At 36.8% G+C, this 14,971-nt stretch overlaps 1 protein-coding gene across 10 annotated transcripts in view; it reads right to left on the reverse strand.

The window, feature by feature from the left end:
• Window positions 1-14,971, reverse strand: part of YEATS2 (YEATS domain containing 2) — a 104,110-nt gene that overhangs the window by 45,815 nt on the left and 43,324 nt on the right. For all 10 annotated transcript variants that reach the window (XM_078068391.1, XM_078068361.1, XM_078068363.1 and 7 more), the window contains 3 exons: window positions 9,264-9,312; window positions 6,763-6,939; window positions 1,068-1,307 (listed from right to left, as the gene is read on the reverse strand). In XM_078068391.1, the coding sequence (XP_077924517.1) occupies window positions 1,068-1,307; window positions 6,763-6,939; window positions 9,264-9,312 (466 nt within the window). The remainder of the gene's footprint in view (window positions 1-1,067; window positions 1,308-6,762; window positions 6,940-9,263; window positions 9,313-14,971) is intronic.

The raw sequence follows: 14,971 nt of genomic DNA on the forward strand, positions 1-14,971 counted from the left end.
TAATAATGTTTATACTCAAAGACACTAAAATTACAGGGAATTAGTAAGTGAACAGCTAGACTTACAAACCAGGAGTCTTGATTTACAATTAATTTCCTACAGGAAAACATGAAATTCACCCACCCAAAACAAAAGTCTGTCAATACTAAGTCACAGCTACAATCCAGAGATTCCTGTTCCCACAGAACACTCTCAAAGATTACCCATGTATCATCCAACATGCTCAATGGTTTTTTTATGGATCAAATTTGTTATCCATGAATTTCTCTAAACTTCTAACCAATTTGTACGTTCAGCCTATTCCGCCTCTGAAACAGCAAGTTCCAAAATGCTTCTAACTGGGAGGTAAAATTACACATTCCTCACCTTTCATCAATTTCAAAGACTTGGATCATATTTCTGCTTAGTTGTCTAGTTTTAGCACTGAAGACTCCTTTTCTCCAACTTCATATATAGAGGCTTCCCACTGCCTAGATATTTCTACTGACTCTCTTTCAAGCCTTTTCTGAAGTGATGCAACCTACACCATAAAGTATATTCCTACCAGAAGTCTACCTAACATAAATGTGGAACTGTCATGAGACAGTAGACAATTCAATCTCAGTGAAAATGAAGGCTCAAAACTACCTACCGATAACAGGAATGACTAATTTTCAGTGTGGTTAGTATAAAAGACATTTCAACCCCAAACCAATTCCTACCTTTCAAGCTTTAACTCCACACCAAAAGGCCTGCCTCTAAGTTTTTTTATTACTAGCCACTCTGGTTTCCATATATAATTCAAAAACTTAATTCCTATCTTAGTTTCAACCATACATCCTAGTAAACATTTTACCTGCACCACTTCTTGGAGATAAAAACCTGACTGCTTTGAATTTCATTTCTTTCCTTATTCAAAAACTATTTGCATATGAAATGACTTTTGTTGACAGCTTTGCTAATCAATAGTGATTACTTGTTAAATAAACAAAAATCCTACTTAAAAGAACTTAAGAAAAGCCATAATACTTTCTTTTGCCATTACAACAATTTTTAGACACATCAACTGACACACGTCATCTGTATACCTGAAACAATCTTGCAGCTCATGGTGATGGGCTGGAAGGATTTTCCGGGTGACTCAGGATTAGGAACCTGACTTTGTGGCATGATTTTGCAGCTTGATGCTATTGGCTGAAAAGCTGAATTGCCATGAGAACAAAAGGTAACTTTCTGGGATGTTGTCATTTTGGTGGGTGTTCGTTCCAATGAAGATGGCAAAGAATAAAATGTAGTGTGTCTCTCAGCTTCGGTGTTGGCTGGGAAACCTATTTGGAATGAAACAGGCAAATGATAAGTCATGAATCACTTAGAAATAATAAAACCTTTCCACTATGGGAAAAGAATGAAATGATAAAAATCCCTTATCATTTCAACAACCATTTAAACCACTTCCCAGTAAAATACATACAATTGACAGTACTTATAAGCCCTTTATACGTAATTGGATGAAATGTAAATTATCATGTTTAGAATCTTTTATTAAAATCCTTCTTTCAAAAAATTAGAAAACATATTAACTATAAAGCATGTACAATATAAAAAGTACACAAGTGTATTATGTTCTGAATTGAAAAGCTGTTTAAATTAGAAAAGAAGAAAAACTCAAAACATTCACTTAATCTAATAATGTTCTATTTTATTAAATGCCCATGAAGAAGATGTAACTGAAATTTATTTATTTTTTTATTTTTATTTTTTAAAGATTTTATTTATTTATTTGACAGAGGGAGCACAAGCAGGGGGAGTGGGAGAGGGAGAAGCAGGCTTCCCACTGAGCAGGGAGCCCGACGTGGGGCTCGATCCCAGGACCCTGGGACCATGACCTGAGCCGAAGGCAGACGCTTAACGACTGAGCCACACAGGTGCCCTGATGCAACTGAAATTTAAAGAGGAATAAAATTGAGATTTATAAAAGGACTAAAATATTAACATCACATTAAAATGTAGGCTTAGAGGAGCACCTGGGTGGCTCAATCACTTAAGTGTCTGACTGTTGACTTCAGCTCAGGTCATGATCTCAGGGTTGTGAGACTGGGCCCCACACTGGGCTCTACACTGAACGTGGAGCCTGCTTGAGATTCTCTCTCTTCCCCTCTGCCAGTCCCTCCACTCTCTCTCTCAAAAATAAATAAATAAACAAACAAGTAAATAAAAATAAAAATGTAGGTTTAGAGATTAAACTGACGCCATTTAGAACCAACTTTGTATCTTATACGTATAGGTCACAGAAATGATTTACTTATCACTTAGACACTTATTAAATGAAAAAAGGCCATAGTCAAAATACATTTGTTGATTAACCTTTTTTTTAAAATTAATTTATTTATTTGAGGGGGAGGGGCAGAAGGAGAGGGAGAGAGAGAATCTCAAGCAGACTCCCTGCTGAGCACAGGGAGCCTGACGCAGGGCTCAATCCCAGGACTCTAAGATCATGACCTGAGCAGAACTCAAGAGCAGGATGCTTAACCAACTGAGCCCCCCAGGCGCCCTGATGATGGATCTTTATTGGTTTTTTTATTTTGTTAGGTTTTTTTTTAAAGTAGGCTCCACGCTTGGCGTGGAGCCCAACAAAGGGTTCAATCCCAGGATGCTGAGATCAAGACCTGAGCTGAGATCAAGAGTGGGATGCTTAACAAACTGAGCCACCCAGGCGCCCCTTATATTGTATTCTTTTTTTTTTTTTTTTTTTTAATGTTTTATTTATTTATTCATGAAAGTCAGAGAGAGAGAGAGAGAGAGGCAGAGGCAGAGGGAGAAGCAGGCTCCCCGCCTAGCAGGGAGCCCGATGCGGGACTTGATCCCAGATCATGACCTGAGCCGAAGGCAGACGCTTAACCATCTGAGCCACCCAGGCGCCCCTATATTGTATTCTTAATTCCAGTACAGTTAACATATAGTGTTACATTAGTTTCAGGTGTATAATACAGTGATTCAACACCTCCATACAATACCCGGTGCTCATCACGACAAGTGCCCTCCTTAATCCCCATCACCTGCTTCACCCATTCCCCCACCTACCTCCGCTTTGGTAACCAACAGTTTATTCTCTACAGTTAAGAGTCTGGTTTTTTTTGTTGTTGTTGTTGGTCTCTTTTTTTTGTTAGTTTTGTAAACTCCACATATGAGTAAAATCCTATGGTATTTGTCTTTCTCTGATTTATTTCACTTAGAACTATACTCTCTAGATCCATCCATGTTGCTGCAAATGGCAAGATTCATTCTTTTCATGGCTGAGTAATATTCCAGTGTGTGTGTATGTGTGTATATATATATATACACATACACACCACCCCTTCTTTATCCATTCATCTGTCAATGGACACTTGGGTTGCTTCCATAATTTGGCTATTGTAAATAATGCTGCAATAAACATAGGGGTGCATATATCTTTTCGAATTCATGTTTTTGTATTCTTTGGGTAAATACGCAGTAGTGGAATTACTGTATCATACATATAATACCAATGTTTTGAGGTATCTGCACAGTGTTCCACAGTGGCTGCACCAGTTTGCATTCCCACCCACAGTACATGAGGGTTCCCTTCTCTCTACATCCTCGCCAACACTTGCTCTTTCTTGTGTTTCTGATTTTAGCCATTCTGACAGGTGTAAGGTGGTATCTCATTGTGGTTTTGATTTGCATTTCCCTGATGATGGGTGATGCTGAGCAACTTTTAATGTGTCTGTTGGCCATCTGTATGTCTTCTTTGGAGAAATGTCTGTTCATGTCTTCTGTCTATTTTTTAATTGGATTATTTGTTTTTTGGTGTTGAGTTGTAGAAGTTTTTCATATATTTTGGATATGTCATTCGCAAGTATCTTCCCCCATTCAGTAGACTATCTTTTAGTTTTGTTGATTGTTTCCTTCACTGTGCAGAAGCTTTTTATTTTGATGTAGTCCCAAGAGTTTATTTTTGTTTTTGTTTCCCTTGCCTTGGGAGACATACCTAGAAAAGTGTTTCTACCGTCAATGTCACAGAAATTATTGCCCGGAATCTCTTCTAAGATTTTTATGGTTCAGGTTTCACATTTAGATCCTTAACCCATTTTAAGTTTATTTTTGTGTGTGGTATAAAAAAGTGGCCCAGTTTCATACTTTTGCATGTTGCTGTTCTGTTTTCCCAACACCATTTGTTGAACAGACTGTCTTTTTCCCATTGTATATTCTTGCCTCCTTTGTCAAAGATTAAATGACCATATAAGCATGGGTTTATTTTTGGGTTTTCTATTCTGTTCCATTGATCTACGTGTCTTTTTTTTGTACCAGTACCGTACTGTTTTGATTACTCCAGCTTTGTAGTATATCTTGAAATCTGGGATTCTGATACTTCCAGTTTTATTCTTCTTTTTCAAGACTTTGGCCATTTAACATTTTTTTTTTTTAAAGATTAATCTTATTTATGGAGTGCCAGGTGGCTCACTCAGTTAAGCGTCTGACTCTTGATTTTGGCTCAGATCATCATCTCAGGGTCATGGGATCGAGCTCCACATCAGGCTCCGTGCTCAGCAAGGAGTCTGCTTGAGATTCTCTCTTTCCTCTGCCTCTCCCCCTACTCACATTCACACACAGTTCCTCTAAAATAAATAAATAAAGTTGTCTTAAAAAAAAAAAAAAGAGGATTTATCTTTATCTTAGAGAGAGAGCAGGAGGGACAGAAGGAGAGGGGGAGAGAATCCCAAGCCGACTCGGCTAAGCATGGAGCCTGACGCAGGGCTTGATCCAACAACCCTGAGACCATGACCCAAAACCAAGAGTTAGATGCTCAACCGACTGCACCACCCGGTGCCCCTTAGGGTCTTTTGTGGTTCCATACAAATTTTAAGATCATTTGTTCTAGTCTGTGAAAAATACTGTTGCTATTTTGGTAGGGACTGAATTAAATCTGTAGATTGCTTTGAGTAGCCTGGACATGTTAACAATATTTTTCTTCCAATCCATGAGTATGGAATATTTTTCCATTTGTTTATGTCACCTTCAATTTCTTTCAGTGTTTTATAGTTTTCAGAGTATAAGTCTTTCACTTCCTTGATTAAGTTTATTCCTAGGTATTTTATTCTTTTTGGAGCAATTGTAAATGCGATTGTTTTCTTAATTTCTCTTTCTGCTGCTGCTTATTAGTGTATAGAAATGCAACATATTTCTGTACACTGATTTTGTATCCTATGACCTTACTAAATTCATTTATCAATTCTAGTAATTTTTTTGGTGGAGTCTTTAGATTTTTCTATATATAGTATCATGTGATCTGTGAACAGTGACAGTTTTACTTCTTCCTTACCAATTTGGATGCTGCTTCTTTTTCTTGTCTAATTGCTATGGCTGGGACTTCCAGTATTATTTTGATGAAGTGGTGAGAGTGGACATCCTTGTCTTGTTCTTGACCTTAGGGGAACTAGTATGACGTTAGCTGTTTTTCATATACAGCCTTTATTATGTCAAAGTACATTCCTTTAAACCTATTTTGTTGAAGGTTTTTATCAGAAATGGTGTACTTTTGTCAAATGCTTTTTCTGCATCTATTGAAATGATCATATGGCCTTTATACATTGTTATTGATGTGACCTATCACACTGACTGATTTTTTAATACTGAACCATCCTTGCATCTCAGGAATAAACCCCATTTGATCGTGGTGAATGATTTTTTAAAAATTTATTGTTGGATTCAGTTAGCTACTATTTTGTTGAGGATTTCTGCATCTACATTCATCAGAGATATTGGCCTGTAGTATGTTTATCTGGTTTCAATATCAGGGTAACACTGGCCTCATAGAATGAACTAGGAAGCTTTCCTTCCTCTTCTATTTTTTAGAATAATTTGAGAAGAATAGGTATTAACTCTTCTTTCAATGTTTGGTAGAATTCCACCTATGAAGCCATCTGGTCCTGGACTTTTGTTTGTTGGGAGGTTTGTTTTTGTTTTTAGATTTATTTATTTATTTTAGAGAGCGATTATGAGCATGCATGCATGCAAGCAGGGGGAGGGGTAGAGGGAGAGAGAGAATCTCAAGCAGACTCCCTGCTGAGCACGGTGCCTGATGTGGGGCTTGATCCCATGACCCTGAGATCATAACTTAAGCCGAAACCCAAGAGTCGGATGCTCAACCAACTGAGCCACCCGGGCGCCCCAGGAGGTTTTGTCCTGATTGATTTTCATTGCTGGTAATCAGTCTGCTCAAATTTTCTATTTCTTCCTGATTCAGTTTTGGGAGGATATATGTTTTTAGGAATTTATCTATTTTGTCTAGGTTGTCCAATTTGTTGGCATATAATTTTTCATAATATTCTCATAATTCCTTGTATTTCTGTGGTGTCAGTTGTTATATTTTAAATAAGATTAGACACTTTACATTCAGTTTCTTGTTCACACAACTAGGGACCAAACCAAAAAGTCTTCCTGTAACATACTAGAAGAAACCAATATAATCAAAAAAATAAACATTTAATGCTTTTTTGTGAGTTTAATGTTCTATAAAATGTCAGTATAGAACTTCATGAAAAATATTTTCTGAGAAGAATATAGATTTGGCTATTCTCATAACTGGACTATATAGTAGAGGCACAGCAGCCTACTAATGGAAAATTTATTTTCCATACACTCTTAAATCTCTATAGGCAGCAGTTCAAAATCATATTACACAAATGAGAGAAAGGAATGCCCCAGAGAGTAACTCCTCTGTACAAGGAAAAATTCATTTCCATACAAGGAAAAATATATTACCTTTCTCCACACATGTATCAGGTACTGGCTCATGTGACTGCTTTATCGGTGAGGAAGCTTTCACTGGGGCTGGAATGGTCAAAGGCAATGGTGGTGGGGCATCAGAGATGTCTGACTCGGAGGACTGAGGATAAATGGAGTCTTCTCCAAGAGAATGTCGGTGAAGCTCAACATCCACTACCTACATAATCAGGCAACAATTGGGCTCATGAATCCATGATCAATGTCACAGAAACCCCCAAACCTGTCCAAGAACATGGTGCTCTAAGAGATGCGACAAATGATTTCTAATCCTACTTCAAAGGTAATTTCAATCTAAGAACTAAAGGATTTATCCCAGAATATAGTTTAACAGATAACTCAGTGAAACCAATCATATAATTGGGGCCTTTCCATTTGCTGTTTCTATGCCTTAGAACACTACTCCCACCCCAAATCTTTGCATAACTGTCTCTTTCTCATCATTAGGTCTCAAGTGAATGTCACCTTCTCAGAGACACCTTCTCTAACCAACCTAAAGTAACCCCCCTGTCCCCCAGCAACTCTCTTCTTTATAGCACTTATTTTAAGTGAAATTATCTCATTTGCTTTTTGTTTACTATATACTTTCTCCCCATTTTCAACACAACCAAGAAGATAACTCCTTAAAGGCAGTAGCTATCTTATTCATCTCTGTATCCCCAGTACCAGGACCAGTGTCTAGTATACGGTATATGCTCAATAAATATCTTTTGATACAACACAGCACACTTCCCTAAACAGAATACGGTTTAACTAGCTAATTCTCACCTAATAGCTACTGCTGATTTATCATGAATAAAAAAAAAAAAAAAAGTGGGAGGAGGCATATGGGGAAGGAAAACAAAGTTGGAGGTCTCATTTCCTGACTTCAAAACTGATTATTACAAAACTATAGTAATCCAAACAGTGTGGTACTGGCATCAAGAAGACATACAGACCACTGGAATAAAATGCCCCCTCATATATATGGTCAAATTATTTTTGACAAGGGTGCCAAGACCACTGGGAAAAGCACAGTCTTTTCAACAAATGGTGCTGGGAAAACTGCAAATCCACATGCATTAGAATGAAGGTGGATCTTTACCTCACACTATTTACAAAAATTAACTCAAAATGGATCAAAGACCCAAACATAAGACCTAAAACAATAAAACTCTTAGAAGGAAATATAGGGCAAAGCTTCATGAGAGTGAATTTGGCAATGATTTCTTGGATGACACTAAAAGCACAGGCAACCAAAGAAAAAAATAGATAAATTGGACTACATCAAAATTAAAAACGTCTTTGTATCAAAGGACACAATCAGCAAAGTGAAAAGGCAACCCACGAATGATGTGATAAGAGATGCATATCAAGAATGTAAAGAGAACTCCTAAAACTCAACAACAAAAACCCAAACACATGATTCACAATGGGCAAAGGATTTGACTAGACGTTTCTCCAAAGAAGATTCACACACAGCCAATAAAAAGATGAAAAGATACTCAACATCAATAATCATTAGGGAAATGCAAACCAAAACCACAATGAAATACCACCTCACACACTCATTAGTTTGGCTACTATCAAAAAAATAGAAAACAGTAAGTATTGACAAAGATGTGGAGAAACTGGAACTCTTATGCACTGTTCGTAGGAATGTAAAATGGTGCAGCTGCTGTGGAAATAGTGTGGCAGTCCCTCAAAAATTAAAAATAGAGCTACCATGGGGCACCTGGCTGGCTTAGTTAGTGGAACATGTGACTCCTGATCTTGGGGGTTGTGGGTTCGAGCCCCATGTTGGATATAGAGATTACTTTAAAAAAAAAAAAATAGAGGTACTATATGATCCAGCGATTCCACTTTCTTGGGTATATACCCAAAAGAACTGAAAACACAGACTCAGATACCTGTACATCCATGTTCTTAGCAGGATTATTCACATAGCCAAAAGATGTAAGCAACTCAAGTGCTCATTAACAGAGATAAATAAACAAAATGTGGTATAGACACACAATGGAGTATTATTCAGCCTTTTTTAGGAAGGAAGTTCTGATGCATGCTACAACACGGATGAACCTTGAGAACATTATGATAAGTAAAATATACCAATAATAATAAAAAAACACACTGTATAATTCCACTTATATGGTACCTAGAGTAGTCAAAAATTCATAGAGACAGAAAGTAGAAGGGTGGTTGCCAGGGGCTGAAGGGAGAGGGGAATGGAAGTTGTAAATGGGTACCATTTCAATTTTCCAAGATGAGAAAGAGTTTGGGGGATGGATGGTAGCAAGAGATGCACAAAAAATGTGAATATATTCAATACTTCCTAACTGTACAATTAAATATTGTTAAAATGGTAAGTTCTGTTTATCATTTTTTTAAATTAAAAAGGGGAAGACAAACTTTTTTAAAAATTAAGCACTCATTTTTCCTAATTAAAAATGAAGATCAATTTCCATTCTACCTTATTCCCAAATAATACTGTAGGAAAAAACCTACCGTCTCTGCTCCAAGAGTCTGCAAGCCAGTGTAAGTTCTATCCAGCTATTGAAAGACAAAAGAAGAGTGTAAAGTTTCACTGAGCTTACTTATAAATCTTAGGATACAATCTCATCTAAAACCCCTTTCACCACAAGTCTTCATAACATAGAATCTACTTTTTCATAATATAAACTATCAATTAATCAGTTCAATAAAAACCCTCTTAATTGGGGTGGAATGAGTAAAATTAATAAAAACAACTTCAAACATATAGGTATTGTACTTTTAATATAAACTACACACTTCTAAAAACATTCTAAGAACAATCTAAAAATGGAGGAAGTTTTACACAAAAAGATATTTACTACAGCATTATTTAAAAGCACAAACTGAAAATATGAACATCCAGTAATAAAGGAATGTTTAAGTAAATCTTTTTTTTTTTTTTTAAGATCTTATTTAGGGGTGCCTGGGTGGCTTAGTCATTAAGCGTCTGCCTTCGGCTTAGGTCATGATCCCAAGGTCCTGGGATGGAGCCCCACATCGGGCTCCCTGCTTGGTGGGAAAGCCTGCTTCTCCCTCTCCCACTCCCCCTGCTTGTGTTCCCTTTCTCACTGTGTCTGTCTCTGTCAAATAAATAAATAAAATCTAAAAAAAAAAAAGATTTTATCTACTTATTTGAGAGAGAGAGAGGCAGAGCACAGAGGGAGAAGAAGACTCCCTGCTGAGCAGAGAGCCCAATGTGGAGCTTGATCCCAGGACCCTGAGATCATGACCTGAGCAGACATTTAACCAACTGAGCCACCCAGGCACCCCTTAAGTAAATCTTGAACCATCATTTGTAAAGTATTACATAACCACTTAGATGTTTACAAAGATGATGTAAAAAATATTTTAAAAGACAGGCTATGGGGGTGGCCTGGCTGGCTCGGTCGCTAGAACATGTGACTCTTGATCTTGGGGTTGTAGGTGTGAGCCCCATGTAGAGTGGAGAGATTACTTAAAAAATAAAATCATTTTTTTTAGGGGCACCTGGGTAGTTTGGTCAGTTAAATGCCTGACTCTTGATTTTGGCTCAGGTCATAATCTCAGGGTTGTGAGATCGAGCCTCCAGTCAGGCTCCACGATGAGCATGTAGCCTGCTGAAGATTCTCTCTCTCCCTCTCAAACAAAACAAAACAAAACAAAAATCAATAAGTAAAAAAATTTTTTAAATCATTTTTTTTTTTAAAAAGAGAATGGGACGTCCGTCTGGGAGGCTCAGTCGGTTGAGCATCTGCCTTTGGCTGAGGTCATGATCCCAGGGTCCTAGAATCAAGTCCCATGTTGGGCTCCCCACCCAGTGGGGAGCCTGCTTCTCCCTCTCCCTGCTCTTGTGCTCTTGCTCTCTCTCTCCCTCTCAAATAAATAAAATCTTTTAAAAATAAAGAGATTGGCTATAAAAATACACATATAGTGTGATGACACAATTATATACTTAAAGTATATTTACTAAGCATTTTTGAAAAAAACGAACGAAAATTTAAGCAATATAGGCAATGCTAATAATCACTTCCAATGTATTAGCATCATGGATGATTTATTTTAGAGGAAAGAAAGGAGTATAACCTGAGCGAATGTTAATAATATAAACAAAATTTACACTTACAAAGAGATTGTTCTTATTCCTATATTTTATTTGTATTCTATCACTTAAAAAAAAAATCTGTATACACACACACACACAAATATAGAATATTACTCAGCCAAAAAAAGAATGAAATCTTGCCATTTGCAACAACATGGATGGACCTAGAGGCTATTGTGCTAAGTGAATTCAGTCAGAAAAAGACAAATTCTTATATATAGAATCTAAAAAACAAGACAAATGAACAAACAAACAAAAACTAGAAACAGACCTATAAACACACAGAACTGATAATCGCCAGAGAGGACAGGGGTAAGGTGTTGGGCAAAATAAGTGAAGGGGATTAAGAGGTACAAACTTCCAGTTATATAATAAATAAGTCACAGGGATGACAAGTACAGCATAGGGAATATAGTCGATAATACTGTAGTAACTTTGTATGGTGACTACACTTATTGAGTTGAGCACTGCATAATGTATAGATTTGTTAAATCACTATGTTGTATACCTGTAACTAGTATAACACGATATGTCAACTATATTTCAATAAAAATAAAATGAAAATCAAAAAAAGTTTTTGTTTAGCATAAACAATTTGTTATTTGACAGCATTTTTGCTTTGTTTGAAGCAATAAAGCATTCTGCAAAAAAAAAAAAAAAAAAAGGATCTGTGGAGCTTATCAATATAAACATTACACGGGGGCACCTGGGCAGCTCAGCTGGTTAAGCAATGGACTCTTGATTTGGCTCAGGTCATGATCTCAGGGTCTTGAGATCAAGCTTGAGTTTGGCTCCTTGCTCAGCAGGGAGTCTGCTTGAGATTCTCTATCACTGTCCCTCTTCCCTCCCCCACCAGCTCATGCTCCCTCCCCCCTCCCACTCTCTCAAAAATAAATAAGTTTTTTTAAAAGAAATAAACATTACACAGTAGGATCGACAGGGAAAAACTATTAAGTTGGGTAAAGAGGAAAGATGATTTACTAATCAATAAATAGAAAACTCTAAGACTTCCAAAAAGTAGATTTCAAGTCGGGCTGAGTTCCTTAGCAGCCAACACAGACATGACAACTCAGTCATGAGATCTAGTTTCACAAAAGAAAGACAATGCAGGGTGGATTCATGCTAGTTCCATGGAAGAGATCTAGTTTTAATACTTAAATCTTAGCCAACAGTATGACTATTAATTTTAGGCTACATCCATTTTCATATTCTTCAGAGCATGGAATTATATAATAGTCTCTCCATAATGTGCACTGGCTTATTTTTCATTCTTGGGACTACAATCTAAGAGAGACACTGATAAAATAGAACTGTTACCAAAATAGCAAGAGGAACTAGAAAGCACAACATGCAAGGAATTTTACAAGAACAGGTTCTGCCTGGAGATGATTTAAGGAGAGACATGAAGGCTGTCATTAAACATTTTTAGGGTTCTTATAAACAAAACAAAGTCCTGTCCTGTGCTACTCCAGAAATCAAATGAGCACAAATAAAATCAAGGTTAAAAAAAAAAGCACAGTTTTAGTTAAATTTATGAAAGAACCTACCAAAAGTTTATTTACTAAATGGAAAAATGGATTGTTTTGGGAATTACTGTGCTCTATGGTTGACAGCTGATCAGGAATGCAGAATGTGGGAATTGCATACATTCTGGGAACTTTAAATTGTACACACTTCTGACACTTGAGTATTTAGTATTTAATGTAATTATACAGTATCAAATATAGATCAAGTATTTCAGCATTTCAGTATACCGAGAGGTCACCATGGGCTTAAACAGTTAGGAAAAGTACAAAGGAACTTGAACTTTAAGAATGGAAAGAATTCAAACAGGCATTCTAGGAGGGCAAGAGCATAAAAAAAAGACACAAGAAGGCCTGAGGCACTTCTGGGACATGAATAACTGACCTGGCTGGAGTAGTATATCCATGCAGGGGATTAGTGTGAGATAATTTAGGGGAAGTATGTTCAGTCAAAATGTGAAAAGCCCTGAACAGTAGGCAGGAAGTCTGAACTTGAGTGAAGGGAATTCAGTGAAGGTTTCTCAGAGAGGCATAGCATAATGGTTCTCCTATTTCAGGAATACTAATTGGATGGTGGTGTGCAGAATGGACTGAGGGTAAAGGAGACAGATTAGAATGAAAAAAGCTAATCAGGAGACAGTAGAATAATGGTCTAGGCAAGAGTGGGAAAGACAAAGGGTAGGAAAGATGAAGAAGAAAGAATAATAGTAACTGAACAAATATTTAGAACAAAGAGGCAAGAACCCAAGATGGCTCTGTGAGTTAACACAGAAATAACAGGCAAAAGAATACTCCAGTACAAACAAAGATCATATAAGTACAACACAGGCGTTTAAGGCCTCAAGGCAAATCAATACATAACAAACAGTAAAATTAAGTTTTCCAGAAAAGCTGATAAGAAAGTTTAAATACTGTCATTTTTAAAACAGTGTGCCTCTGGGGCGCCTGGCGGGCTCAGTCAGTAGAGCATGCAGCTCTTGATCTCAAGATCATGAGTTCGAGCCCCACGCTGGATGCAGAGACTGCTTAAATAAACTTTTAAAAATAAAAAAATAAAACATAGTAAACTGTGTCTCAATACTCCACCAGGAACTCTAAGTGATGTAGACAATATAATAGCATGAGAGCTATGTAAACAATTCCTTTTATTTTAGAAATTAGGGCTGGGCCCAGTGTGATATAAGATGGTATGTGCAATGCTTAAAATAAGATAAAAGGAAAGCAAACTATTTTAGACCTTCCTCTAATTAAGTGGGACCATATCCTGCCCCTCTGAACAAAGTGGCTACATATTCTTTATTTTATTTTATTTTTTTGAAGATTTTATTTATTTATTTGAGAGAGAACGAGAGTGAGAGAGAGAGAGCCCAAAAGTGGGTAGGGTCAGAGGGAGAAACAGACTCCCTGCTGAGCAGGGAGCCCGAGGTGGGACTCGATCCCGGGACTCTGGGATCATGATCTGAGCCGAAGGCAGTCGCTTAACCAACTGAGCCACCCAGGCGCCCATGCATATTCTTTATTTTGTTCCAGTTCTTTTCTGAGGTCAGAAAGCAATCTAGTCTTAGAGTAATCTCTAAAAAAATAACTGCAACATGAAGTTAAGCAGTGCTATCACCAATGGAGGGCAAATTTCAGCCTTAAGATTGAAAAGGTTGTATTGGTAGAACAAAAGGAACAAAATGGGAATTCTGCAAATGTACTGATATTCACTGAGTTCAATTTTGTGAGACATTAATGGGAACAATGTGGTAAACCACAAAGTAAGAGTGTTTTGGGGTAAGTTTAATATTAGAAATTTATCTTATGTAGAGAAAATCTACATGAGACTATATAGAGTGAGGAACTAGGAAAACATTTTAAAAATGGCCTTTCAATTATAAAAGTTAAACATGTTTATTATATAAAATTAGAAGAAAAAAAAAAAAAACAGATAATAAGGGCAGGAGAAATTGCCCACAATGTCATTACTTCAATTACTCCGAAATTTTGGTATATTTCTTTTGTTTTTTCCACCTATTTAAAATCACAGTTGACTTCATACTATAACAAACAGTTTTATACTCTGTGCTTTTCACTTACTATAATTGGTAGTTTTTCCCCATGTATAGAAACACTTCATAAAATATAATGGCTACATAATAAACGTGTGGATATATCAATGAAGAATTTCTTAAAATACAAATCAAAAGAATTACAACTTTGTACAGTACTTTCAATTTCCTAAAACATGTTCATTTCTGTCTTTATCCTTACAAGATAAACATATCTATATCCTTATGAGATAAACAGACGAGGCTTATTATTTGCCTCATTTTACAGAAAAGTAAATAGATTTTGTTTTTAAGAGCTCAGTCACTTAGTCCCAGGTAACACAGTAACAGTGAGCTTTGATCAGAGATTCAAGTCTTCTGATAATCTGACCAGTTCATCTTTTTAAAGAATATACATTCTGCTATAACGCAACCCTTCCCCAGCCTTCAGAGAACAAAGGAGTGTCATAGCCGTCTGCGTAACACAATCAAAAAGATTAGTCCTGCTTCCACTGTCCTTGGCCACTTCCCTCAGAAGGCCT

The sequence above is a fragment of the Halichoerus grypus genome, chromosome 1, assembly GCF_964656455.1.
Source record: "Halichoerus grypus chromosome 1, mHalGry1.hap1.1, whole genome shotgun sequence".
Lineage (NCBI taxonomy): Eukaryota > Metazoa > Chordata > Mammalia > Carnivora > Phocidae > Halichoerus > Halichoerus grypus.